Source organism: Tubulanus polymorphus, chromosome 1 (assembly GCF_964204645.1).
Source record: "Tubulanus polymorphus chromosome 1, tnTubPoly1.2, whole genome shotgun sequence".
NCBI classification, from domain to species: Eukaryota; Metazoa; Nemertea; class Palaeonemertea; order Tubulaniformes; family Tubulanidae; genus Tubulanus; species Tubulanus polymorphus.
This window is the reverse complement of record NC_134025.1, coordinates 4,681,329-4,705,367: the sequence shown is the minus strand read 5'-3', so window position 1 is coordinate 4,705,367 and position 24,039 is coordinate 4,681,329. Positions and strand designations below refer to the sequence as shown.

Below are 24,039 nucleotides of genomic sequence, written 5' to 3'. Positions count from 1 at the left end.
TATATGGAGATTGCATATACGTGCATAGTATGATTTAAGGAAAATTGATGCCTGTAATATATACACATAATTACATCTCTAGGCGTCTTCGCAGCAACCTCATTAATCAACAGGTTTTACAAATATGTAATAATTCAGATGAACCATCATTATTGAAGAGTCCAGTCAGTATATACGTATTGCCGCGTTCGCTTTAGACCTGATTCAAAATTTACAAAATGATTGCTTAACATGATTGCAGCGACCAGCCTCGATTGGCCCTGGATTTCATACACGATTTCCACTACAGTATACCGAGTGCTGACCCAGAGTCTCTGAAAAAGGATCAAAAGCCAATAAAATCTCCGGCTTACATCGTAATACGCTTTTTATTTCTCCCTATGGCACCCACAAGTATGCACATTCATAGCAATCATAGAACAAGTAACTCTATAAAGACGAAAGTCGTTTTGTAAAATGAGAGCTCGAAAAATCTAACGGATCAATTAGTATTTAGTCTGGATGGCTGACCAACTATCGATTTGTCTAATACGTGAACAGATTGAGCGCTTTATGATAAGCCTATTATAAAACGAATAGCTTACAGTGATACGTCCCGTGATAAGAAAACACCGGGTATTTGTTCGGCTAAGTGCAGCTAAATAACTTTATCCTATGCTTTTATTTAGCAATTTTCATCAGAATCAAAGGAGTATTGCACCTACATGATATATACAACTTTTGAGAAAACGGATTTGAAATTTTTGAAATCGTTCACCTATGAAAGTCGTAAAGTACATTTTTCTCATCTGATTTAAATGGGTTGTGATTTCAATTCATAATTCATTAGTGTGATATTGGTTTGATTTTTAATAATCGCCACCCCGGCGCGATGGCCCGAATGTTGTAGCGGTGGGTGGTGAAACATTTCTTAGAAATGTATGATGGCGCGATAGAACGAGACGATACGTGCACCTGTGTGTCGCCAATCGGGTTATTATCCAGCTCCGATAAAATCGTCTGATTGAAGCCCTATTTATCAAACATCAATCAATTATGTTATTAGAATGTCTCATAAAATTGTAAGGACTCTTCCGAGCCGGGCATCGAAAGTTTATGGCGCTGTTGTAAACTTTACATCCATTTGGTAGAGAGTTTTCATGAATTCAAATTTGCATATCTTTTGAATTTTCCGAGGATGAACCCTTTTACCTTATTCTCGAATTAGCAACCTATTTCTATCTAAAGCTTTCGTCGATTTAATACGATGAACTTCTGTAGACAACTTTTCACCAAACTTATTAAAAAGAGCTTATCGTGATACGGCCTAAAACCAGACTAATTCGTTGCGCATCGTTTGATATGACAATATATCAACTGATTTATCATTGACAAGTACCAGTGTATGTCCATGGTTATTGCAGCAAGTTATTAGAATATCCCTAATAACCGCAAAAGGGTTACCCAGGGCTTAAAGGTATTTAGAAGCAATATCGTAATTAAATCTAATACATTCATTAGCAGGATTTAAATACTTTCTGCGATGCGAATAATATCACCGGGTGGAAATGAAAAGTTCAAAGAAAGATCCTTTCTGCAGCCTTTTCTTCTAGTAGTGAATAAGCCTGAGTATTTTGTCTGAATAATACAACTTGCAAAAACCCTGTCTGTTATCATCTCTGTTTAGGGACTGTGGCTAGCTGTAAGGTTGACGGTGAACTGGTGAATATTCCTTTAGTATCTGATGATCCGTGCATAACATGCAAATGTAAAGTGAGTTTTTTTTTCATTTCCAAGTCCATGGAGGGAATTCTACGAGGCAGCTGAATTTACCTTCTCTCTTTAAATGGAATGATTAAACTGAAACCTTGTAATGATTATAGCTTGTAGTCTCAGCGTGTTTCATATTTGCACAGTCGTATATTAGTTAAATGACTATATTCTCCGAGTCGAAGTGATATTTTACCTGTTCTACCCTAATTACTATATGTACCTACATGTACTAACGCTAATATAACCTAGTACTCTAATGTCAAGTGGATTTACCAACATAGACCTGTCGCCAGCCTGGAATGTACCCACAATAGCGCCGTCCCTAGTGACGATCAGAAATCAAAAACTTCTATAATCCCAGTATCCTTATTCAAGTCTCGATTGCTTGTTTTTGACGTTTAGTTTTTATGAAGAGCGTCTACACGATCAAATATACACACATATATATTTATGAATATACGTGCATTGGTCCTAAAATAACTCATTAAATGAAAACCTGCAATAAACCACACCAGAACTAGATAATTTTTGAAAGTCGAAATATAGTTTCTGTCTATTTTCCTTTGGAAACTAAGTCCTTTCCAAAATATCTACGTTATTGCAGGGTAAAGAAGTAGTTTGCAGTCGGCATACGTGCCCGAGGTTAGAAGGATGCCATTTGATATTGTTTCCTCGGCCGAATAACACGTGCTGTGATGTCTGTAAAGGGTGTCTATACAAAAATATTTATTATGAAAGTGGTCAAGAATGGACAGACCCCGATAAACCATGTATCATTCATACTTGCGTGGTAAGTTCCCATACTACGGAAATTGTCATCGTCGACGATTGTATCTTCCGACCACCCTTATTTTCGCCTTCTTGGCCGCTGCATTCTTGGTGATGATTAAAAGTAACAAACTGAATAATTCATTGGTTCGTATGAATTCCAGTCGGAATTTCTTACGTTATATGTACGTTTACAAAAGAAAAAAATATCATTAATTGTACCAAACCAGAGAGCAAAAGAATGAGTCAGCGACGAAATTTGAGCAGTAAACCCCTGAATGGTTAGATGTGTGAAACAAAATATTTTTGAATGTTTCTGTATGAAAGGCTGGCGTGATCAGTAAAACTAGACAACGGTGTCATCAAACTTGTAAGCGGCCGAAGAATGTACCTGGACAGTGTTGCCCGGTATGCATCGGTCAGTATATCGATGAAATCTAAAAAAGGTAACAGAATAAGTGTCCATCAAGATCTACTATCCATGTCTTTTATTTCTAGGTTGTAAAGTTGACAAGAAGATGTACAAAGAAGGGGAGAATTTTCAGTATTCTTTAGATCGATGTGTTCATTGTGAATGTACGGTACGCGAGTCTATTGATTCTAAAACGAAGAGTCCATAGTAATGGTAATGATGAGTAGTTTTGAAAAACTCAATGATCTGATCATAGTCAGTATTATTTTTCAGAATGGTAAAGTCACTTGTACAAAAAGAGCCTGTAATCTAGTCAATTGTCCTAAACAGTTCATTAAACAGAATCCAGGAAGTTGCTGTCCTCAGTGTACAGGTTTGTCAATATGAATATTTTCATGAAGTTTTTCCTGTCGACGAGTTGATAAATATCGGGTGCGTAACATGCCATTTTCTATCATTTCAGGAAGTCGAACTGTGTATAATTTAAAAAGACACTGCCTGTTCGGGACGCATGTGTATCCAAGTAGTGTGTCATTCACTCCAGATATATGCACCACTTGTTCTTGCCAGGTAAAACTTTAAAATCAACGATCTGAATTTCGTTTTTCACCGGTAATATTTTAATACGTTAAACTACAATATCAACATAACATCGTCATTTCAACTGTTACGCAATATATACAGTGCGAGTCGCCTACTTTTACCGAAACCAACAAAACACAAATCTAAAACTTTTGTCACGCGATATCCCTCAAACCACACTGATGCAGGCCACAAATTAACATTGGTAAGACCATCGCTTGTATGAGTAAATCTGTTTGACAAACTGTTTTGGTCAAGGCTTAAGTGCTATTTGGACACCTGCAAATGGATTATTCAACACATGTTTCTGAATTTTAGATTTGTTCATGCAATCCTTTGTTGTAAAAACATTCAATTAACAAGTGAGCTGCTATTGTCGAAGCGAAAAATCTCATAATTCCATGATAAATTCATTTTCGTTCAAAATAAACTATCTACGAAACCTTTCGCAATGCGAGGTACTATCCGATTGGTGATATTTCCGAAAGCTTCATTCTCGTTGAGTTATTGAGTTTTAAGACGCGGTGAAACAAACGTGAAATACAAATAGACCGGCCGAAACACAGCGAAGATTATTCCTTCTTCAGCGAATAAACGCACCGATAACATCGGGTAAGTTCTCTGAAATATAGTTTAGCTGTATTGTATGAAGTGAATCATTCTAAAACATCGTTATTATAGTACCGTTATTAATTATTAGTTTGATGTGAATGCATTTTCAAATTCTAAATAGATAGAGTCAATACGATGCTATTTGCCTCAACACCGTTGATTACACGATCGGCCATATTATCTTCCTTCTTTGTAGGAAAAATGAGGGCTTTATGTTTGTTAATGCTGATATGTTTGATTATGAATGTTTGGGTGTCTGACGTGATGTCAGAGGAAAGTGAAGAGAATGAAGACAGATCAGCCGTTTTACAAGCTACAGTCAAACGGGTGCCTTCTATTTGGGGTAAATGGCGTCATTGCGTATGCTTCCGTTCACCATGCCCGTGTAATACAATTAAATAGTTCTGTCATCTAACCTTAGCAGATACACGTGAAAATATAATCCAGTGAAATAAATTTCTTTTTCTTTTTAATTCTTCATTCTTAACGAGGTAACGAAGTGTCTGCCGTTGGATTTTGATTTGTAGTATGTTTGTCTGTTCGAGTCGTTTGACCCGAGACAAGTCGCCATTAAGTGGATGAGGAGGGCCCTTAACAGCATTAAGATTTTCAACTAGATGAAATGCGTATATAATACAATAATACTACAGAATCGTCCTATAAAACATAAGATAATTTGTATAATCAGTAGATTCGCGTGTAAATGTTTAACAAAGTAAATGTCGTGATTGCTACTGATGAATTAAGTAAAAATTAGTTTGAATAACGGAATACATTTGAATCACGGACTCAATGTACGTATCATATCTCTCGGAAAAGCGCTTCATAACTGCGGTCATACACAAATATCATAAAATTCATAACTTCTAGATTGCTTCACGACTTCATACTTTATATATATATATATATGTTCAGGAAGGCACCGTTATATGCGAACGAAAGACATGTCCAGTTTTAGACTGCCACGTTAAAGATGTGATCGTTACTGCTGGTGTTTGCTGTAATCGGTGTAAACCAAGAAAGAAATGTAGGAACAACGGGAAATCGTACAAGGTATGAAATCGCCACCACCAGAAACAAAATACCGCACCGGATGAGCGTACGAAAATATATTAGGAATTTCAATTAGTTTTTTTTTATTCTTTGACCCGGGCGAAATTTGGCCTGTACGCCAGACTTATGGCTTACCTTTCGGTGCCAAATGGGCTTGGCCGACGCGCTAAATTTAACACGGGAAATACATTTCGTGTGAACATTCAACGCCGATCCTTTTTCAGCACGGGGAAAGATGGAGTCGTGGTCTGTGTTACGAGTGCAATTGTAACAACGGAGTTATGAGCTGTAGCATGATCCAGTGTCAGAAATACAAATGTCCTCGTAACTTCGAGTTAAAGATGATACCAGGGGAATGTTGTCCGCGATGCGTCGAAAGTAAGCCTACCCTTCGAAGTGGCCGTAATGAATGAAAAATGTTAACGTAATCACAGTTCTTTTTGAAAATAATTTCAGGAAATTCGATATGCACTGTTTTTGGGGATCCCCATTATAGAACTTTCGACGGGAAAATCTATAACTTTCAAGGAGTTTGTCGATACGTTCTAACACGCACCTGTTACGACAAAACATTTCAGATACGAGTGAAAAACCACGCCCGTCGTTCAGCGACGTACGCGTGGACTAAACAAGCCACTGTTCTATTTCACGGAGTGCGGGTGATGTTGAGACCGAAACTTAAGGTACGAGTCGACAAAAAACGCGTGAAACTTCCACACGAAATTCGAGATCTTTTGGCAATCGAAAGTAAAGGCAATTTCGTAGTTGTAACATTAGTAACGGGGATAAAAGTAATATGGGACGGTGATAGTTACCTGGAGGTGAGCGTTCCGGTGAGCTACAAGAACTATCTTTGTGGGTTGTGTGGAAATTTCAACGGCGATAAATCAGACGATTTTACCGGCAAAAACAAGCAACTTTACACAGACGCCAACGCGTTCGGTGAATCTTGGAGAATAGGTGACGAGCGCTCTTGTGATAAAAGGTCCAAGAAAAAGCAATCTCCGTGTAAGAATTCGTTCTCGTCAAAACTTCTTGCCCATCACGAATGCAGTATTCTCCACGGACCAGCTTTCAAAGATTGTCGACAACAGCTAGATGTGAAACCGTATTACAAGTAGGTTTCTAAAACACGCGATAGATTCATCTCTGTCTAAACGCAAGTTCGGGAAATATCAAAAGATTGTTTAATATTGTTTCGAGGAATCGAACATAAGGATGATTATCTTTTCATTTGCATGTTTTTTTTTTTGTTACAGATCATGCGTTATTGATGTATGCGACTGCCCAAAGAAACACGTATGTTCATGCGAGGCCATTCATGCATTTGAGAGGACTTGTCTTTCTGAAGGTCTGTCCGTATCGAACTGGAGAACTCCAAGATTGTGCGGATGTGAGTTAATTATCATTCATATCTTTATTGTATGTAAATGAGAAAGATTCCATAACAAATATTCGAACCTGTAAAGTGCAGAATTTGTGTATCAAACATTTCAATGACCTGGCAACATTGTTTAGACTAGATTAAATTTCTTGAAATTCTCATTAGATACTATTTCTTTTTCAGCGACTAAATGTGCCGTGGGAGGATATTTTGACACGTGTGGTCCACCGTGTCGCAGGACATGCGACAGTCTGTTGTCAAAGAAATGCAATGGACCTTGTCAACCAGGCTGTCAGTGCCCGAAAGATCTAGTGGAACATAATAATGTTTGTATCCCACATACTAAATGTCCAAATTACGAGAATACGTTGTTAAACGAGCCTCTAGATTAGACTCCTTTCAAGGGCAGAAGATACATCGAATAGTCGATCTAGTTTAGTTCTATTCCATTGATCTCAGGGATTTCAAAAATCTAAGAAAACATCGAACCTCCATGTTAGAAAATGTAGTAAGACTTTTTATTTGTTAGACTGTTTATTCGTGTTTGTAAATAAAATGTTACTTATTTATAAAACTTATAGATCTAATTCTATTCGACTCCATCTATCATTCTGAAGGGGACATGACTATCAGCGCCTCAAGACAGTCAAGCGCTAATCTTCTTACCGCAAAGGTCGCAGTAGAGATAGATACATCATTCACAGTGCATAACCAAAATCAAGAGGACTCCACAGTGCATAACCAAAATCCAGGACTCCAAAACTATTCTTCGACAATCCCACAATGAATCCTTGGGAGATTGCAGTGGTATGGGGCAAAAGCAAGCACTTTCCAGCACTTTTGGTGCGGAAAAAGACGCACTTTTGGTGAATTGCACCCATCATAGACATCAAAGCATAAATCAGGATTCAACAAAGTTCCTCCAAGAGTAGCACATATTAGACTTGCTACAATCCATGTACATTTAATCAAAGAAAAGACACAAAATACGAATATACATTATCACTTTTTTATTATATACAAATAAATATTTATCTATAGATGATTTTACAACCGTGCTAAGTCAAAGTGTATTGACATAAACAGAATGCAACGCACACATTTTTCACACAGAATGATAATCACATCAACTAGACAATCAGTATAACAAGTCGATCTAGCTCACTTAATCCGGATCACAGGAAAACCAAGGAATTAATCCCGATGCTCTTAACTGAGCAGTAGAAGCCGCTTAATTCGGATCATTTGGAACCAACAGAATTCATCCAGTTCATAAGAAAACAAGATTCAACTTTATATTTTACGTACATTTATGTATGGACATACATACCGGTAATATCCAGATTCTAAAATTGATCCGAATTATGCGGAATTGACTTAACTCCAATTTGATAGACATTAGATCAAAAACGATGATCCACCGGTAGAATAAGCAGGTTCGATCAGGTTAAATGTCATGTGTGCAGCAGTAATAAACATCGTAAATCACTTCATACAACAATTATAAACAAAACTGAAATTGAGATTTCACAGTTCATGGATGGAACAGCAACACCCTCACTTCCATCTACTACGTAAGTACCTCATGAATCAGACAACTACGGCATTTTTTAAAACATTGACCACAGTATCATGTAGACGCACAGATAGTCCTACTCTTTATATCTATCATGACTGAAGGAAATATAATATCAGGTGTTCACACTATCATTACACAATGCTGAAATGTTCTCGGGGGTGAGCCATTGAAATTTCAACGCACTATCACATACACAATACATTATATTTAATGAATTCACAATTGGTATATTTTAGTGAGTTTCACTGGTTTCACCAGCTTCTCCGCATTAAACAGAATATTCTCCATTATTTGTCCCATTCAAACGCTGCCTGTTGTTTGGCGCTAGGTCATCCAAATCCGGGATTTTATGTCTTAAATCTTGCTGTTTTTTCAATTCCAAAAATCCTAGAAACGAAATGGTGTCGTTGATATAATCATCATTTCATATATAATACACAATATTGTGATCAGATAATTTTCTGGGGGATATTACAATTACCTTCACTTAGTTTGTTACCGCCTGGTATATCGGGAGGTGCTTCATTCATCGATGGTATGATTGAAGATTCTAACATTGGTCCAGTCGCTGTCAGTGGAGGTAGATCTCCCAGCACGCTTTGTTTCGGTAAAATCGACGGCTCCTCCGGAATAGATTCAGTTGTAACATTCTCCGCGTGCGGTTTTGGCCTCGGTTTTATTTTCTCGAGTATAGGAGCCGGACCTGGCTGCTTTACATCTACGAGAACACGTTTTAGAAATTAGCGTAAAAACGTCGAGACAGAATTTCAATTCGATCTTCAATTTTTAAATTGATAACTCACCTAAATCATGCGGCAATTTATCTATATTCAATTTTTGTCCTTTTCCGAGTTTATCAAAAAGTAACGCTATATGTTTCTTGAGCTTTTCCGTCGATTTCGGCATCGTTAACGGAGCCGGATTCACAGTTTGATCTTTACTCGTTTTCGCCAAGCATGTTCGTAATAAATGAGTAACGGCCCCATCAACAGTCTCTTCCCAACCCTAAAAACATCATACCAGAAACAATTTTTACCACATGTACAATGCCGAATGCACACCATCCGTTTATCAAATCCGTTAAAAGAAGATACGTACTTGTTCATTCATGTCAGATACAAGTGGAGTTAAACTGCTCTCGAGTATATAGAACTCTTTATCCGTCAGTGGTCTCCACAATGATATCAAGAAGTTGATTAGACGAACCGTGCAGCTCAACGCCGACGAAATTTGTTCCAGATTCTTTTTGTTATCCTCGGCTAAATCGGCTATATGTAATAACTGGAAAAGAGATATCAATTGAAAATAACAGCTATTCCCTATATACATCTCTATAGAGTAATAACGAGTGTTTCGATAAAATCACTCACTTGTTTATACGTGCCATCGAGCAATGTATCTAGATTCACCAGAGGAGCAGGAGTTTTATCTTTGAACCGGGTCAGCAGGCGGCGTTGAATCGCACGAAATTGACCAGCACGCTGAGATAATTGATCCTTAATTTGAAGGTCATTATTTCGATACTGAAAGGGTAACATAGATAAAAGTTTCTTTCAACTAAAAAGCAATCATTGACTAAATGTCATTTAATCAAATGAAAAGATTACCAGTACCTGAAAATGTGAATCTATCACTTCAAAGAACTCATGCAGTGGAATATTTCCGCTGAATGTAGCTTTAAAGTCGGCTTGACCTCTCGTCCGGTGATACATATCTAAACGACTGACTATTTCATATGTAGGTAACCACAGCGCTTCAAATTTATCACTCTGCAGGCGATAACGTTCTACAAATCAAACAGAGATAGTCTTTTAGAATTTTTGCTAATACATGTACATTGTAGAATTAGACACCCCTTATTTCGGGTCCAGATTAAACATCAAGTATAAATGGACTGTACATAATATCATGATTATATCAGAATCTTGATTAAACCTATTGCAATTAAGCAGGTTTGACTTAAGTGAAATGAACTTACGTGATGTTTTCGATGCAAGAATTGTAACAACTGAGTCACCGTAAAACTGTAAGCCGATAGCATTACCGCCACTGTCTTCTTCTACAAGATCTACAAAAGACACAACAACATACATGAAATCTTCGATCACTAGATCGGTTGGTTTCCCAGTAATACAAGCATTGACATCGGAATCCAAACCTACCTGGGAATAAATCGTTGAGATTTACAGGTGGTTTGTTGGTATCGATAGTTAATTTATAGTCAGCTGCTTTTATGGGGAGACTTGGATGGACGACTAATTTCAGAGGCAATCTCACTTTGGCATGACACACCCGCGGTGCACCTAAAAATGATACATATACATTGAAAAACTCCATTTTTAAAACTTATATTGAAATATAGCAGGAGATATACAGATGATAAACAATAGGTTTTTCTAATCATTTTGTAGAAATTTTGTGGACTCACCGGACACATTTTGATACGTGGCAGTGACTTGCATAACCATATCACTAGGCAAGTAGGGTTGACGTAAAAATATTGAGATATTTGTTTCACACGGGCTATTAGGACCTAAAAATCACAATTACCGAAAATATGAGTTGGAAAATGAAGAAGATTAATAACAATCTTCTTTGAAACCAAGCAAGAAACTTACTTAAAGAATAGAATGTCTGTTTAGTTTGACTTGCCGCCAGAGGCCGAGCCACTTGTACAGCAACATTAACATTGGATACATGACTCTTAGCTTTAATTGTAACCTAGAAAGACATAATACACTGTACTTGCGTACATTCTTATTATCAATGACGCTTGATGTTAGTTTTTTGTTTGATATTGTGAGGATCACACAGAAGTTTATATCCCATAAAATTGATATGAGACATTTTCAAAACATAAGTGAAAGGTGGATGAGTGTTGATTTTAACATTTTTTTACAGGTCTCACAGCAAACATGTTCATTTGAAAATCATTACCTTAATAGTAATGGATGGAATTTGTTCTTGATCGTCAATGATTAAAACTTCACTGGCTTTCTGCAATACGAAATCATCGAACTCAAGTAGTACAATATTCATATTTCACGAAAAAACTGACAGAAGAAAAAGAATGAAGGCACATACTGAGATATCATCCAGGCGACTTGGAATTGAAATATTAATTGAAATCTCATCTTCTGATTTTACATTTGGACGGAAACCTGAAAAGACAATTTAAGCAATTTCAAACCATGAACATTAAGGAAATGGTTGCGACATGATTTTTTTTTTTATATAGGACTGGTTTCTAAAAATATAGGACAAGATTACTCATTTACAGATCTACCAGTATTACATTGAATTAGCCAATCATAGCAGTGTGCTAAATATAGAACATATCACACAGAATATATAAACAAAGTGAGAACTAGACATGTGCATTAAATCAGTGACTTCAGTCGAGCAGTCAGAAAGTGGAAAAACCAAAATTTAAGGTAATGATGAATTTCATTGAATAACGCAGAAATCTTTTGTTGTAAATTGAACGTATTAGAATTTCTTACTTTGTAGATTGAGTTGATAACTTTGATGACATTTTTTGATTCGATATCGAATTCCTAATATAATATCCGTAAATTAACTCCCATTAATTTCTCTTTCAGCAAGTGAACAGAAAGCAATGGCACCGAAAAAACCTAGGATCAAGGAAAAGTTGCGAAAAAAACTGGTAGTTGTAGGTGATGGGGCTTGTGGTAAAACCTGTTTATTATTGGCGTTCAGTCGCGATGAATTCGACGATAAATATGAGACAACCGTATTTGAAACGTACGTTGCGGATATTGAAGTAAGCAACAAAAAAGTTGAACTCTCTTTATGGGATACGGCAGGACAGGATGACTACGATCGGCTGCGGCCTTTGTCTTATCCCGAAACCGATGTTATATTACTATGCTATTCGATCGATAGCCCCGACAGTCTGATCAATATACAAGAACGATGGCAACCAGAAATCAAACATTTCTGCCCGAATGTACCGTACATACTTGTCGGCAACAAACTGGACTTGAGGGCGGATTCCATAGAATTCGCCAATAACGAGCAAATGCTTCAAAATCCGATAAAAGTAGATGAAGGTCTGTTAATGAAAGAACTCATCGGTGCCGAAGAACACTTTGAATGCTCGGCAAAGACGAGAGAGGGAGTGAAAGAGGTGTTCGAAATGGCTGTTAAATTAGCTATTCGAAAAACTAAAAGGCAGATCTTTCAAAAACCATGCGAAATATTATAAATATCTCTCAAGGGATAGTGAAACATCTAATCCTTAGTCCAATACTGTTCTTAGTATTTACGTCTTAATTTTCATATTGTACCAAATATAATACCGGTATATTTCTTAAACGGTTTTTTTTGTATGTGATACTTATGTACAGCATTCCTGTTTTATGTCATAAGATTTTTTGTCGAACGAAAGAAAATGTTTTTGTATAGGCCTATAACGGCAGAGACGCTTGAGGCTAATAAACCAACGTGACATTGTGTTTTGAAATTTAAAAAATTGAGTCACAAAACAGTGGCTTAGTTCACTTTCTACAACAATTTAAAGATGAAAAGAATGGCAATAAAACACCACAATTCTGTTTAGAGTGAAAGCACAAGTAGCGAAAACACACTTAATTCACACAATTAACAAGCTTACATGTTTCTATAGCATCATCTAAACACAAGGGAAAAACATACAGTAACTGATATATAAGTCGGGTATTCTTAATTACAGGATTCAAATCACTACATGATATTGTAATTTATACCCTATGCTATCATGGTTTCCCACAGTTACATGAATTCAAAGTTCATGGGTGATTTTTCAATTTTCCTCAGTAGAAATGGGGCCTTCGTAAAAATGAACAGATACCTTCATAGTACAGGGAAATCAACATTTGATGGTAACTGGCTGATAAAGGTGATTCCTCAAGTAACATCGCTGAAGAAAGTTGTCAATGGTAAAAACTACATGAAGAGTAAAAATCCCAAGTTACCCCGTTTTCTTTTCTTGATTATCCAGTACCGTAGGAAACATGTGCTATCATAAGATTTCATTAAACGACCAAAAATTCATTCAGATTTAGCCACAACTTCACATTGTTCCTCAGTGAGTCAAACCAAAACCCGAGTCGAGGATGATCTAACTATACATAGAATATCAGTCATATATAATCTAATAAATACTGAACAAATTATCACAATTACCAGGTTTATTTGCTGCTTCTTTGATCGCTTTCTGTAAAGTTTTCATCTCTTCATCTTGATTTGAGTAATTAATTTCTCGGGCGTCACACGGAGGTGGGGTAAACATGGACGGATCGGTACCGAGATAAGAACACTCGATGTGTCCACACTCATCTAGAGTTACTATCACTCCTTTTAAATCACTGGAAAATAATGACAGGAATTCTTAGTACGTAACAAAGCTCTGTTCAATTCACTTCTGAAGTATATTAGCTCATTTCTATAAAAGATGCCTGGTATTCTAGCTGATTTTCGCCTTAGTTGGTAAATGTTTTTTTTTTCAGAAATGTATGGTCGGATACATTCAGGTCGATTTTAGCCTCTACTCATCCCAATTTTGTAGGTTTATTTAGAGCCTTATCGCAATAAGGTGCTTTATAGGTTAAGTAAAATAATAATAATTTGACTATAGCAACTTACGCAAAAGTAGCAACTTTCATTTGAACTGGAATGTGTTGAATCTGAGCTGCCCATTTCAAATAAATGTCTTCGAATATCATTATTGTGTTGGTATGAGTACCGATCATATACAAAACCTTCTCTTGCTCTGAAAAAGCCATCGAGTACAAAATAAATCATCATCAATCAATGATTCTACTCCACTCTGCTAAATGAATACATACTTGTCCCATAAATACAAAGGCAACTTGGGTTGTACTCCAATTTCTTCATAAATTTCAATTTTCCAATATCTGTCAGACAGTACAAATTTCTATCACCTAAAACAGTATTATAACAACTCTTGTAATATTGCCATGACAAAAACGTTGGTATCATGTTAGTGTATACTACTTACCTAATACATATATACAAGGCGATGAAGTGTTTGGTACCTCAATACTAAGAGCTTGTTCCCCAACATTAAAACTCCAATCCATCTAAAGCAAAATATGCAGTTGCAGTTTTAATCCGTAGAAATTTTCTTGCAAAAATTGCGTGAAAGATGCTGATTAACTTACCGCAACCCGTTTTCCAGATTTCATATTTGAATCTTCTCTCGTGTCACTTGCCACAGCCAGAACCTGATACCTGAAAATATTTTCAAATATGGAATATTTCCCAGCTCAATCGAATAACGAAGTAAGAACACACAGGATTTATCCATAAATTTATCTTTAGATCCAACCAGATATTCTACAACAACGCTTCAAAACCTACTGAACAATCAAAATAACAAACTTACTTGTAACACTCAACTAGTCTACTTGAGCTAACAGTTACAAAGCTATCAGTTCTGGATATGTATTTGATCGGACCGGGAAGCAGTGATCCCGGCAAAAAACGACTAAATGCAAATGTTTCATGCTCGAAGATTGACAGAGTACAATCCATTGATTGAACACAAATGAAATCCTTCCCTATAATAAAGGAAAAAATATTGGCTTCTTACTCATTCAAACTGAAGGTAAACTCAATCCTTTATTTTTATCGAGCACAGGACAGCCTTATTCATTCAAACGGATTCACGATTAGCTTTTTGACTTTATAACAAGTTAAAAAAGTCTATTGCTGCAAGAATTAATTACATCAATAAAGAAGACATACCCTTAACTCCACCAAATGATCCATAACAAAAATTGTAAGCAGTCCTTTGTAAGTTGTGTTCATATATCAAATTCAACTGGTACTGATGTCCATGCTCGACAGCTCCACCAATACCTACAAACAGTTCATCGGAAGAAAAACTAACATTGATGTAATCACAATTCTAATGGAACTGGGATTTAGGGAAAAGTTTTTTCTATTTCTTCACCTGATATTCCATAGACGCAGAGCTTTCGTGGATGCAGTATAGCCAAATGAATGTTCTCTGTGCCTCTGTCATATACAAAAAGAGGGACATAAAATTCTTAATATATCCCGGAACCTACAAGAATTATTACCAGTATGCCCTTTTGATTGTATAATAGACTTACGAAACAAATTTGCCAGCCTCAACCTGCAATATAGGGGCAGATAACTGCTGCTCTAGTAAAACATCTTCAGCACGAAATCCACTCCAGTTTCCATCCTCTTGTTTTAGTGGACAGGGATGATAAATTCTTAAAAATCCATGGTAGCTGCCAACAACTATTTTATCTATAAATACAGTGATGTGATATAAAAGAAATGATAACTCCACAGCCAAGTTTTATTCAACTATCATATCTTAACTTACCAATTCCTGAACTACTATTATCGATGTTAGCCACACATAAACATCCAAGATCAAATTCCTCCTCAGTACCTGCAGTAGTTGACCACCAATCCCTTGCTTTAAACAGAGACATCTGCAAAATATCAATTCACTATCACTGTGAGATAATCAGTTTTAATACGGCGTATCTGATTTTTTAGGTACAAATCTAGTTTTTTCTGAATAACCCATTTCTCACCTGAGAAATTTTATACCGTTTCAACATTATCTCACGGAATTACAAGTGAGAATATGGGAAGAGTTTACTAATATGTTTCCATCCAATCCTATACACATTAACAGCAACCTATTTCATCCTTTTCCGATGATATACACAGTCTAATATACACACGTACACAGATACTCATCAATAGTTATTTACAAATTTACATAATGTTATTTTCTTTGACTTTAAACAAGTCGTGACTTTGAAGCGACTTTTCGTTTGAAATAAGCAGGCGCAATTTCAAACAACCAATCGGGGTCTACTTGGCATATATCCCTCATGTAACATTTCGATGTTTTCACGAGTTCATTGTAGATCACACAACCCGGTTTACACTGAAACAGTGCTGAAGACGGATGAATTGTGACTGGTTTTTTCATCACAATAGTTTTGTAAAGTTTATCTGTATGCAATTCTGCTGAATTCATAAAAAATCCGTACGTCATACATTTCCTTATCAAAGACGTATCCTGGCCGCATGATTTGAATTTCATGCGTTGTGTTGCGCAGATTTCGCGCAATTGTTTTCGCATGTCGAGCGCAGTTTTCATATTGCGACCATTTACGAAGTTATCCACGCACCATCCTTGAGCTCCTTTTGCCGACTTGTAAGCTCTGTACACGTTCAGCAGAGTTATGTGGTCGCCTTCTGCGGACATGAATTTTTGACGCGTAGCTAAAGCCTGTTCTCTCTTGTTGGAAGGAGTTTGTAATACTGACTCAACCGATAATAGAGAAACAATAGTCAGCACCTCTTCCAAGCAGCCTAGTTCATTCGCCTTAATGATAACCTTAGCAAATCTTGGATCCAGTGGAAATGCTGCCATTTGTTTTCCCAAAGATGTCAACTTAAGATCCGAGTCTTTTTCGACTGCATCAAGCAATAACAATTGTTCAATGGCTTTCTCGAAATACTCCGAATCAGGTTTATCCATGAAATCAAACTTCATCAAGTCTTTGACACCCATTGCTAACAGCTGCAGCACGACACTAACCAGATTACACCGCTGTATTTCGGGAATTGTATTTTTAGTTAATGCCTCGTATTCTGATTCTGTGTAAAGACGGTAACACGTACCGTCCGACTCCCTGCCAGCGCGCCCGGTCCGCTGCCATGCTTGCGCTTGAGAGATCTTCTGCACTTTCAACATGTCTAAACTGCTCTTAGGATTAAACGTTTTAGCCTTCAACACGCCGGAATCAATAACGAATTTAATGCCAGGTATAGTTACCGACGTTTCGGCGATATTCGTCGAAACAATGACTTTCCTAGCGTTTTTGGGAGTTGTCTTGAATACTTGAAGCTGTTGCGCTGAAGGTAAAGCCGCGTATAACGGCTGAGCTATCAATTGAGGCAGATCAGCCGGCAAGTTCTTCGCAACTTCCTTAATACATTTCACCGTTGATTCAATTTCTTCTTGACCAGTTAAAAACACCAGTATATCGTGGGCCGGCGGTGCTTGCTTGTGAATTTTAAAAACTGTTACGAGCGCCGCGAAAAGATAATCGCTTTGAGTCTGTTTCGCGTACATGACCTGTACGGGGAATTGTCGTCCTTCTATGTACAACACGGGCGCATTGGAAAAATAGTTCGAGAAGTGATCGACGTCCATCGTGGCGGACATAACCACGATTTTCAATTGCAGCAAATTCTGATTCAAACGTTTCTGTTGAGCCGTTTTGACAATGCCAAATAGTACATCGGTATGTATCGTACGTTCGTGAGCCTCGTCCAATAGAACAATCGAATATTTCATCAGTAAAGGATCGAGGATAGCTTCTCGAAGCAGCATTCCATCCGTCATGTATTTGATTTTAGTATCGGACGAAGTCATGTCGTCGAAACGAACAGAATATCCGACTAATTTACCGAGCTCGACATTTTTCTCTTGGGCGACTCGCTGAGCGATTGTAACCGCAGCTACGCGACGAGGTTGCGTACAAGCTATCAATTTATTTCGATTAAGTCCGTATTCGTAGAAATACTGAGGTATTTGAGTGGTCTTACCGCTGCCAGTTTCTCCGATGATAATAGCAGTGTTCAACTGACGCACTTTTTGAATGAGATTTTCTTTAGCGTCGAATATCGGTAAATTTTTCCGGTGTACAGCTATTTCATCGATCTTACGACGTTTTGAATTGGGTTCAGTCGCGCTATTGGTGGATGCCATAATTTCTGTTAATTAACATCAAGACTAGAAGCATGAATTATACTTCAAATAGAAGCAGGCAGCAGCACACATGGCATGTTCTTCCTGTTTATCGGGTTCGAATCCCGAATTATCTAATGCAGGTACCGCCATCTAACGTGTAAGACTTGAGATACAAGGCTGTCAAAATTCGTATTTTTTCCAGCCGTTCCACGGTCATTCACACTGGTAAAAAGGCCTATTTCTTAGTCGGGAAAGTTTCAACGTACCCTTCAGTTTGTTTTCTTTACGATGCGACACCTAACCCTTCAAAACATCGCCAGTATTTCGAGGAATTTCATCGGCACTTCCTGCGAATTGTCACTCAACACAAAAATTCCGATCCACCATATTTTCTCCAGTGCTGCCATCTATCTTTATCTCTTAAATGTCTTCTTTTTATTTAATCCAGGTCGGCAAGAATTTCAGTGTACCCTTTTCAATATATTACAACTGTTAGCTTATTTTAAAGTCTATATTTTACATTCTGCTATTCAGTGATAATATTTCAATAAATTAAGATTTGATTGAACATGAATTAAATTCAATTTATATTTTATTGAACACGGAAGTAAAAAAGTACATGTGATCAAATCCTCACCAAATTTCGAGTCCTATCAAACTTTCGCAAATAAAATTGTCATTTGTAAATCAAGAGGAACATTATAGGTTATCAACGTAAGTTAGTGTTGTGAGCAAATAACTATTGTTTGACAGATGCTGAGAAACTTCTTCGACCAACGAAAATATTCCCTATAGAATTTCAATCGTGAATTGCTTAATCAATAGGACTAAAATCAAATTTGTAGAAAATGGGCAGACTCGCTAGAAAGAAACAACACAAAGGCAATAACGTGCTCAAACAATTCAAGACTAAACGTTACAGAAGAGATGTTGATGAAATCAGTAAAGATTTAGAACCAGCGAATAGAGAGAAATTGCTAAATCAAAAACTAGATCTTGATGTAGCTGGTGGTGCACAACATTATTGTATTACTTGCGCGTAAGTATCGTTCATAATCATAGATTCTTCAATTTGTTCTAACGAAGAATAATGATTCAAATTCCATTTATTTCTTGTTTGTAATTTCAGAAAACATTTTCTCGATGAAAAGACGTTACAAACTCATTTCAAAAGTAAACCACACAAAAGGAGGTGAATATTTCCAGGTTTCGTTTTAACCAACGGATATTACACATTCACAGTAGTGATGTATTCGGCGTTGTCTATTTCCAGGATGAAGAAGTTGGAAACAGAACCGTATAGTCAAGAGGAAGCTGAACGAGCTGCAGGAATGGGATCTTATGTCGCGCCCAAAAAACTACGTACGGTAGAGGAAATGAAGAAACTTATAACTAAAGATAAACCAGAAAGCATGGAAACATCTGAAGAAAATAAAGAACAGGATGAAAAATCCTAATTGAAATCCTAGTCTAATTGTTACGTCTCCCATTCATGTTGCTTTCAATCTTATTGTCATTGTCATTGGTCATTGCTAGGATCCGAGACTATTTCTAATCTAGAGTTATCCAAATACAAATAAATCTCCATGAATACAAGGAATATACTTTTATTTCCATTTTAAAACAAGGTTACATTACAAAATATACAGGTATGCCATCAATATTGTTTGAAGCCAGTACACCAACAAACCAGAGATCAACGTACATCTTAAGTAAGGGTGGGACTTCATCACCCTAGACCCAACGAAAACCCGGAACGAAAAACAAATACCTAGGTATCTGGTTCATACGGATCCAAGAACTCTGAATCCAACAGTAGACTCCAACGCTTAAGTCTAATCCGATCAACTCGGAAAACAATTTAACACTGAAGTTTGTTGAAATATTCTTGTGAAAGAGTTGGAATATAGAACATAATAATTGGATATCACTTTAAGTCAGACAAATATTCACAGTCCTAAATGGTCTTACTCGAATGGAAGGAGTCCACTGAAGGTTCATAAGCTAGAGGAGTTTCACTTGATTGAGTAACTTGAAAAGCCCTACATTGACAACTTTTAAATTACATGATGTTCTATGATTGAGGACTTTGAGCTCAAAATGCAACGTCCCATCCCACAGTAAACACAGACAGTTAATCTGAAACTCCATCATCATCGTCTAATTCAGCCGTACTCGTTTTGTCGTGTAACAAAACATATTCTCGAGTACTGAATCCGAACTTAAGAACATCTTTCTCAATCAGTTCCACGTAACGTTCGCTATCTATGCGTTTATTATTTACATATGTTCCGTTAGTCGAGCCGAGATCGATGATATACGGTCGTACTCTGCGTCCGATATTTCCGTCGTTTCTCCTGAACTCAACCAGTCTGAACTGTAACACGGCGTGCTGTTTCGAACACGACGGATGATCGGTAGGGATGTCGACGACGCGGCGTTCCCGACCTATTAAAAATGCGCTTTCTCTATGAATGTGTAAAACGGGCAATCCCTCTTCGCCTTTAAACGGATAAAGTCTCCAACGTTTACGCGGTTTCCTCGCTTCCGGAGGCTGGTTGTATTTGATAACGACACCCTTGTACGTGTTCGTGTCCTCGGTTAATTTACCCGACAAAGCAAAATCGGGTTTCGCCTCATTGGTCTGCGGTTTCGAATTTTGATCCTGTCCGCTGAATTCGCCGGGGTTATTACGATCACGACGGTGACCGAGTTCATCGCGTTTTCTCCTGTGGTCATCCCGTCGTCTATCCTCGTGTTCTTGTCGTGATTTTCTGTGTCGATCGTCCGAAGATCTGTGATGCTTGTCGTTGTCCCTCGCTCTGTTGTGATGATGGTGTGAGTTCCGTTCTTCCGTTTCGCTATCGTCGGAACTGCTTCGTCCGTGTCGATCGACTTTTCGTCGTATTTTCTGACGATGATGACGGTTCTCTTGATGTTCATCGGTATCGGAATCATTGTCTGAACTGCTGCGGCCATATTTGTCTAGTTTTCCTTTCTTTGTAGTTCGATGTTCTTCTGTTTTCGGCTGCAATGAGAAAACAATTCACAAATTTAACAATTCATCTATCCAAGTTATCTAATGCAGTTTAAGCGTCCCTGATGTACCGTACGTGATTCAATATAAAATGGATACATTTTATACAAAAATAAAGCCACAACTTTTTTTTACAATTTTTGGAATGAATTGGATTGCTTCCTTTTTCAGAATCGGTGGGTTTGCAAAAGTTGACTTGTCTACATTACCTTGCTTCGTTCTGCACTTCTAGATCGAGAACGATGATGGTGTTTTTTTCTGTGCTTTTTATGAGAAGGGCTTAAAGAGCGTTGGTGTCTCGCTGGAGCCATTCCAATTCCAAAATTCAGCGCAATAAACGATCCGATTTCTAATCGCTTTCTAGTAACCGGAAGTGAATTTACTACGTATAAAGTCAAACGCGGTACTGAATTGAATATTCTCGGAGTATTCCAGCTCGCCGCACCGATGTAAAGCCGTAGAATCTATTTTCCAAAAATACCCAGATTTAAGAATTTTACCCTCCATAATTGATTATCATCATTTTTAGTCACTTAAAAGCTGTCATTTTTAGTGGAAATGAGAATTCGAAAATATTAATAGGTTCGGTAAATGCAATGCTCACTTTTCAAGGTCGTTTCGCTTTAGCTGTCAAACTAAAGTCATGTGACATTTCAATATGGTGGACGCACTGTAAAAAAAGTGATCTTAAAATATTTCTTTTCACGCCGTCATTATGTCCACCGATCGCCAAATAATCGAGGGCGAAGCAGCTGAATCCGACGAGGATCAAGAGGTTACCCAAATAATGTCTACCAATGGGGAGGTATGTAGATTGGCTTTTTATTTCCAGCTCATTTAAATTCGATTTGATGATGAACCTATTTTACAACTCAACTGCATGCAATGATTAATCAACATCATTTTGTCATTTTGTGTAGTCAGTCGCCGATTCTCCAATGAAGGTTATTGTTGAGCCAGGAGAAGCATCTGAATCAGACGGTGAATATGAGATAAATACTGAAGAACTAACTCCTTTAGAAGGTATGACTACGTATGATTACATGATGAAGATCAGACCAGTACTAATGATGTTCTCACGTTACAATTTTCATAGTTGAACAGTGTTTCCCATATTTGTATTAAACAGTTGACCCCTTAACAGCTGGTGATACAGGAACTGTTGCAACTAATAAGGACCAAACTGTCACTCAAACAAGAAAGTTGAGTGATAAAGAAAAGCTGCCTTTAAAATATGATACGTAAGTCATCGTTCTTCTCTGTAAATTGGATTGCTCCTCTCTAATGTTAAACATCTTGACCTCCTCTCTTTTTTCAGGTTGCTTCACAGAAAATTAAGTAAGTTTGAGATTGAAATTGAATCATCAATCTTATTTCATTGATTTCAATGAGCCTTATTACTGTTAAGTTAAATTCTTATATAGGAGAGAAGAACATAGATTTATTGAGACATTTGACACTGATGAAGAGTGAGATGTATGCCAATGGATCCAGAAATTTGAGAAATACAACCCAACAGTTGATCAAATCACAAACAATTATACAGGTATACACAGGCTAAATCTGTTTTCCTTTCTTTGAAAACTCAATTAGCAAAAGTGGGGGTTCTCCATGGGAATATCCTAAATGATTCAAAAGTAGTAACGCATCAAATTATTTTTCATTTCAGGAAGTGTCTCATAACATGCGACTGATGACCAACAATTTGTTTAATTTAGAAGACAAAATAGATATAATTTCGCAGTGTAACCTTCTTCCAGATATAAGTCCAAAAATACCAACTCAAAGGACGTCGACATCAAGTTAACCATTTCCATTTGATGAGAAGGTACAATCATTGTTGCATTCAAAGTAGAGGGTATTCTGCGATTGTTCGGTGCATTTTGGTTGTTGAGATACCATACAAAGAGCTGCAAATTTCCAAAATATTTCATCCTCTGATATTCATTTTCTGAACTGGTGCTATTGGTTAATACAACAATACAGTATAGTGAATTGTATATACTGTGGAGGCCTCTCATTATTGTGATGTAGTTTCCTACAACTGTATCTACCCGATTGATTGACATTAATATGAAAATATTTTTTCGTTCAGTTTTTGTGTCATTGATTTTTCCTCAAAGTTATTGTATGTCACTGTTTATGTAAAGATGGCGATTTTGTGCAATGGAAGTTGCATAATTACAAAGTCACTTCTTAATTTGTTCAGTATCAAATTGATGCATGTGATCATTGTTAATTTTCTTCATTTGCTTTAAAATACTAATAAATTCTTATTTTCTGTAATTATTGTAAATAGTTTCAAGTGAATTTTTAATTAATAAATGGCTGAACTTTATTTCTTATACATATTTTATTTATCTTATTATATTTTGCTGGCTATAAATAGAAGTCGGGAGCCTCTTTGGTTTTGCATAGGTTTGAGTATTACACGTTTTTTAAAGATTCCCTATATTTTGCATTAAAAGGAGGAGTAAAAGGAATGTGGCAGATTATTAGTTTCGCAGTAATTTGATATCCTAGATGTCTCGGTGGAAGATTGCAAAATTATGTTGCTATGGAAACTGGACTGTAATTAGCTCGGTAATTTGAGGTGACTGTGAATCAACAATAGCAAAGAGTCTGTTAACTTCACCTGGAACTCCCATGTCTGATGTATATTCAAAATAAGAGAAAGATGAGGACCATAATTATTCCGAAGGAAACACTATAATTAAAGCTTTTGGATTATATCATATACTCATTGGGAGTGCTGAAGATTGAATCAATTGATACCTTTATTGATAAACAGCAAAAGAGCAAACTAACTTGAAGCGAAGATTCAACTCGGACTGATCGAAGAATAGACATCCTTTTCTATTAGGATTAGAGTTTTTAGAAAATCTGTTATTGTCAACGTGGAGGTTTTAATTAAAACGTAATGAGATAATTGATTTCTATGAATTTCTGTAATTTTCATGAATTAGGTAATTCTAATCAACAGTTGAGTAGGTTGATATTGTGATTCATTCGATGGGATATACGCCCATAGTCGCTTACAGCGCGACTCACCTATGACCAATACGCATGCGCATTCGGT

General features: G+C 36.9%; 7 protein-coding genes and 1 long non-coding RNA gene across 9 annotated transcripts in view; 5 read left to right on the top strand and 3 right to left on the bottom strand.

Moving 5' to 3' along the window:
• Positions 1 to 2,520: 2,520 nt before the first annotated feature.
• On the top strand, positions 2,521 to 6,004 carry LOC141915427 (BMP-binding endothelial regulator protein-like). Its single transcript, XM_074806950.1, has 8 exons — positions 2,521 to 2,542; positions 3,019 to 3,101; positions 3,206 to 3,305; positions 3,396 to 3,502; positions 5,042 to 5,179; positions 5,404 to 5,557; positions 5,636 to 5,926; positions 5,991 to 6,004. The coding sequence occupies exons 1-8, from the start codon at positions 2,521 to 2,523 to the stop codon at positions 6,002 to 6,004; spliced, it is 909 nt and encodes a 302-aa protein (XP_074663051.1).
• Positions 6,005 to 6,135: 131 nt separating this feature from the next.
• On the top strand, positions 6,136 to 7,044 carry LOC141915431 (uncharacterized). The gene is made up of 3 exons (XR_012620958.1): positions 6,136 to 6,296; positions 6,439 to 6,572; positions 6,747 to 7,044. It is a non-coding gene; the product is annotated as an uncharacterized LOC141915431 (long non-coding RNA).
• A 528-nt stretch (positions 7,045 to 7,572) lies between these two features.
• LOC141899682 (protein PTHB1-like) overlaps positions 7,573 to 24,039 on the bottom strand; it is a 16,662-nt gene continuing 195 nt past the window's right edge. Inside the window, exons 2-24 of the mRNA XM_074786118.1 lie at positions 18,190 to 18,394; positions 15,527 to 15,638; positions 15,285 to 15,447; positions 15,122 to 15,186; positions 14,914 to 15,027; positions 14,552 to 14,726; positions 14,328 to 14,397; positions 14,165 to 14,246; positions 13,992 to 14,087; positions 13,789 to 13,915; positions 13,330 to 13,511; positions 11,227 to 11,303; positions 11,080 to 11,139; positions 10,761 to 10,863; positions 10,571 to 10,675; positions 10,305 to 10,445; positions 10,121 to 10,210; positions 9,756 to 9,928; positions 9,513 to 9,665; positions 9,241 to 9,423; positions 8,946 to 9,147; positions 8,624 to 8,860; positions 7,573 to 8,529 (exon numbers count right to left, since the gene is read on the bottom strand). Coding sequence (XP_074642219.1) covers positions 8,411 to 8,529; positions 8,624 to 8,860; positions 8,946 to 9,147; positions 9,241 to 9,423; positions 9,513 to 9,665; positions 9,756 to 9,928; positions 10,121 to 10,210; positions 10,305 to 10,445; positions 10,571 to 10,675; positions 10,761 to 10,863; positions 11,080 to 11,139; positions 11,227 to 11,303; positions 13,330 to 13,511; positions 13,789 to 13,915; positions 13,992 to 14,087; positions 14,165 to 14,246; positions 14,328 to 14,397; positions 14,552 to 14,726; positions 14,914 to 15,027; positions 15,122 to 15,186; positions 15,285 to 15,447; positions 15,527 to 15,638 — 2,829 coding nt within the window. The 5' untranslated portion in view covers positions 18,190 to 18,394 and the 3' untranslated portion in view covers positions 7,573 to 8,410. The remainder of the gene's footprint in view (positions 8,530 to 8,623; positions 8,861 to 8,945; positions 9,148 to 9,240; positions 9,424 to 9,512; positions 9,666 to 9,755; positions 9,929 to 10,120; positions 10,211 to 10,304; positions 10,446 to 10,570; positions 10,676 to 10,760; positions 10,864 to 11,079; positions 11,140 to 11,226; positions 11,304 to 13,329; positions 13,512 to 13,788; positions 13,916 to 13,991; positions 14,088 to 14,164; positions 14,247 to 14,327; positions 14,398 to 14,551; positions 14,727 to 14,913; positions 15,028 to 15,121; positions 15,187 to 15,284; positions 15,448 to 15,526; positions 15,639 to 18,189; positions 18,395 to 24,039) is intronic.
• On the top strand, positions 11,508 to 12,485 carry LOC141899700 (ras-like GTP-binding protein rhoA). Its single transcript, XM_074786143.1, has 2 exons — positions 11,508 to 11,576; positions 11,745 to 12,485. Exon 2 carries the CDS (start codon positions 11,762 to 11,764, stop codon positions 12,368 to 12,370), a length of 609 nt encoding a protein of 202 aa, XP_074642244.1. The 5' UTR covers positions 11,508 to 11,576; positions 11,745 to 11,761; the 3' UTR covers positions 12,371 to 12,485.
• Positions 15,843 to 18,070, bottom strand: LOC141914912 (ATP-dependent RNA helicase DHX33-like). The gene has a single exon (XM_074806253.1). The coding sequence runs from the start codon at positions 17,939 to 17,941 to the stop codon at positions 15,956 to 15,958; it is 1,986 nt and encodes a 661-aa protein (XP_074662354.1). The 5' UTR covers positions 17,942 to 18,070; the 3' UTR covers positions 15,843 to 15,955.
• On the top strand, positions 18,512 to 19,409 carry LOC141899714 (zinc finger protein 593-like). 2 transcript variants are annotated; one of them, XM_074786169.1, is made up of 4 exons: positions 18,512 to 18,637; positions 18,769 to 18,962; positions 19,053 to 19,115; positions 19,197 to 19,406. In XM_074786169.1, the coding sequence occupies exons 2-4, from the start codon at positions 18,772 to 18,774 to the stop codon at positions 19,378 to 19,380; spliced, it is 438 nt and encodes a 145-aa protein (XP_074642270.1). In that variant the 5' UTR covers positions 18,512 to 18,637; positions 18,769 to 18,771; the 3' UTR covers positions 19,381 to 19,406. The 2 variants fall into 2 exon arrangements, with proteins under 2 accessions (XP_074642270.1, XP_074642281.1); XM_074786180.1 differs by having other exon boundaries at positions 18,513 to 18,625; positions 18,770 to 18,962; positions 19,197 to 19,409.
• Positions 19,524 to 21,338, bottom strand: LOC141899692 (uncharacterized). The gene is made up of 2 exons (XM_074786130.1): positions 21,170 to 21,338; positions 19,524 to 20,951 (listed from the first exon to the last, which is right to left on the bottom strand). The coding sequence occupies exons 1-2, from the start codon at positions 21,269 to 21,271 to the stop codon at positions 20,058 to 20,060; spliced, it is 996 nt and encodes a 331-aa protein (XP_074642231.1). The 5' UTR covers positions 21,272 to 21,338; the 3' UTR covers positions 19,524 to 20,057.
• Positions 21,611 to 23,288, top strand: LOC141899709 (uncharacterized). Its single transcript, XM_074786155.1, has 6 exons — positions 21,611 to 21,765; positions 21,881 to 21,983; positions 22,090 to 22,201; positions 22,279 to 22,298; positions 22,385 to 22,506; positions 22,630 to 23,288. The coding sequence occupies exons 1-6, from the start codon at positions 21,676 to 21,678 to the stop codon at positions 22,765 to 22,767; spliced, it is 585 nt and encodes a 194-aa protein (XP_074642256.1). The 5' UTR covers positions 21,611 to 21,675; the 3' UTR covers positions 22,768 to 23,288.

Excerpts from the sequence above, each read along its gene's own strand:
- LOC141915427 (XM_074806950.1), top strand. The coding sequence starts at position 2,521 with ATGTATCATTCATACTTGCGTG. Across the intron at positions 3,102-3,205 it reads GTGTTCATTGTGAATGTACG|AATGGTAAAGTCACTTGTAC; the intron begins GTACGCGAGTCT and ends ATTATTTTTCAG. Across the intron at positions 3,503-5,041 it reads GCACCACTTGTTCTTGCCAG|GAAGGCACCGTTATATGCGA; the intron begins GTAAAACTTTAA and ends ATATATGTTCAG.
- LOC141899700 (XM_074786143.1), top strand. The coding sequence starts at position 11,762 with ATGGCACCGAAAAAACCTAGGATCAAGGAAAAGTTGCGAAAAAAACTG.
- LOC141914912 (XM_074806253.1), bottom strand. The coding sequence starts at position 17,941 with ATGGCATCCACCAATAGCGCGACTGAACCCAATTCAAAACGTCGTAAG.
- LOC141899714 (XM_074786180.1), top strand. The coding sequence starts at position 18,772 with ATGGGCAGACTCGCTAGAAAGAAACAACACAAAGGCAATAACGTGCTC. Across the intron at positions 18,963-19,052 it reads CATTATTGTATTACTTGCGC|AAAACATTTTCTCGATGAAA; the intron begins GTAAGTATCGTT and ends TTGTAATTTCAG. Across the intron at positions 19,116-19,196 it reads AGTAAACCACACAAAAGGAG|GATGAAGAAGTTGGAAACAG; the intron begins GTGAATATTTCC and ends GTCTATTTCCAG.
- LOC141899692 (XM_074786130.1), bottom strand. The coding sequence starts at position 21,271 with ATGGCTCCAGCGAGACACCAACGCTCTTTAAGCCCTTCTCATAAAAAG. Across the intron at positions 20,952-21,169 it reads GAAGTGCAGAACGAAGCAAG|CCGAAAACAGAAGAACATCG; the intron begins GTAATGTAGACA and ends TTCTCATTGCAG.
- LOC141899709 (XM_074786155.1), top strand. The coding sequence starts at position 21,676 with ATGTCCACCGATCGCCAAATAATCGAGGGCGAAGCAGCTGAATCCGAC. Across the intron at positions 21,766-21,880 it reads TAATGTCTACCAATGGGGAG|TCAGTCGCCGATTCTCCAAT; the intron begins GTATGTAGATTG and ends CATTTTGTGTAG. Across the intron at positions 21,984-22,089 it reads AGAACTAACTCCTTTAGAAG|TTGACCCCTTAACAGCTGGT; the intron begins GTATGACTACGT and ends TGTATTAAACAG.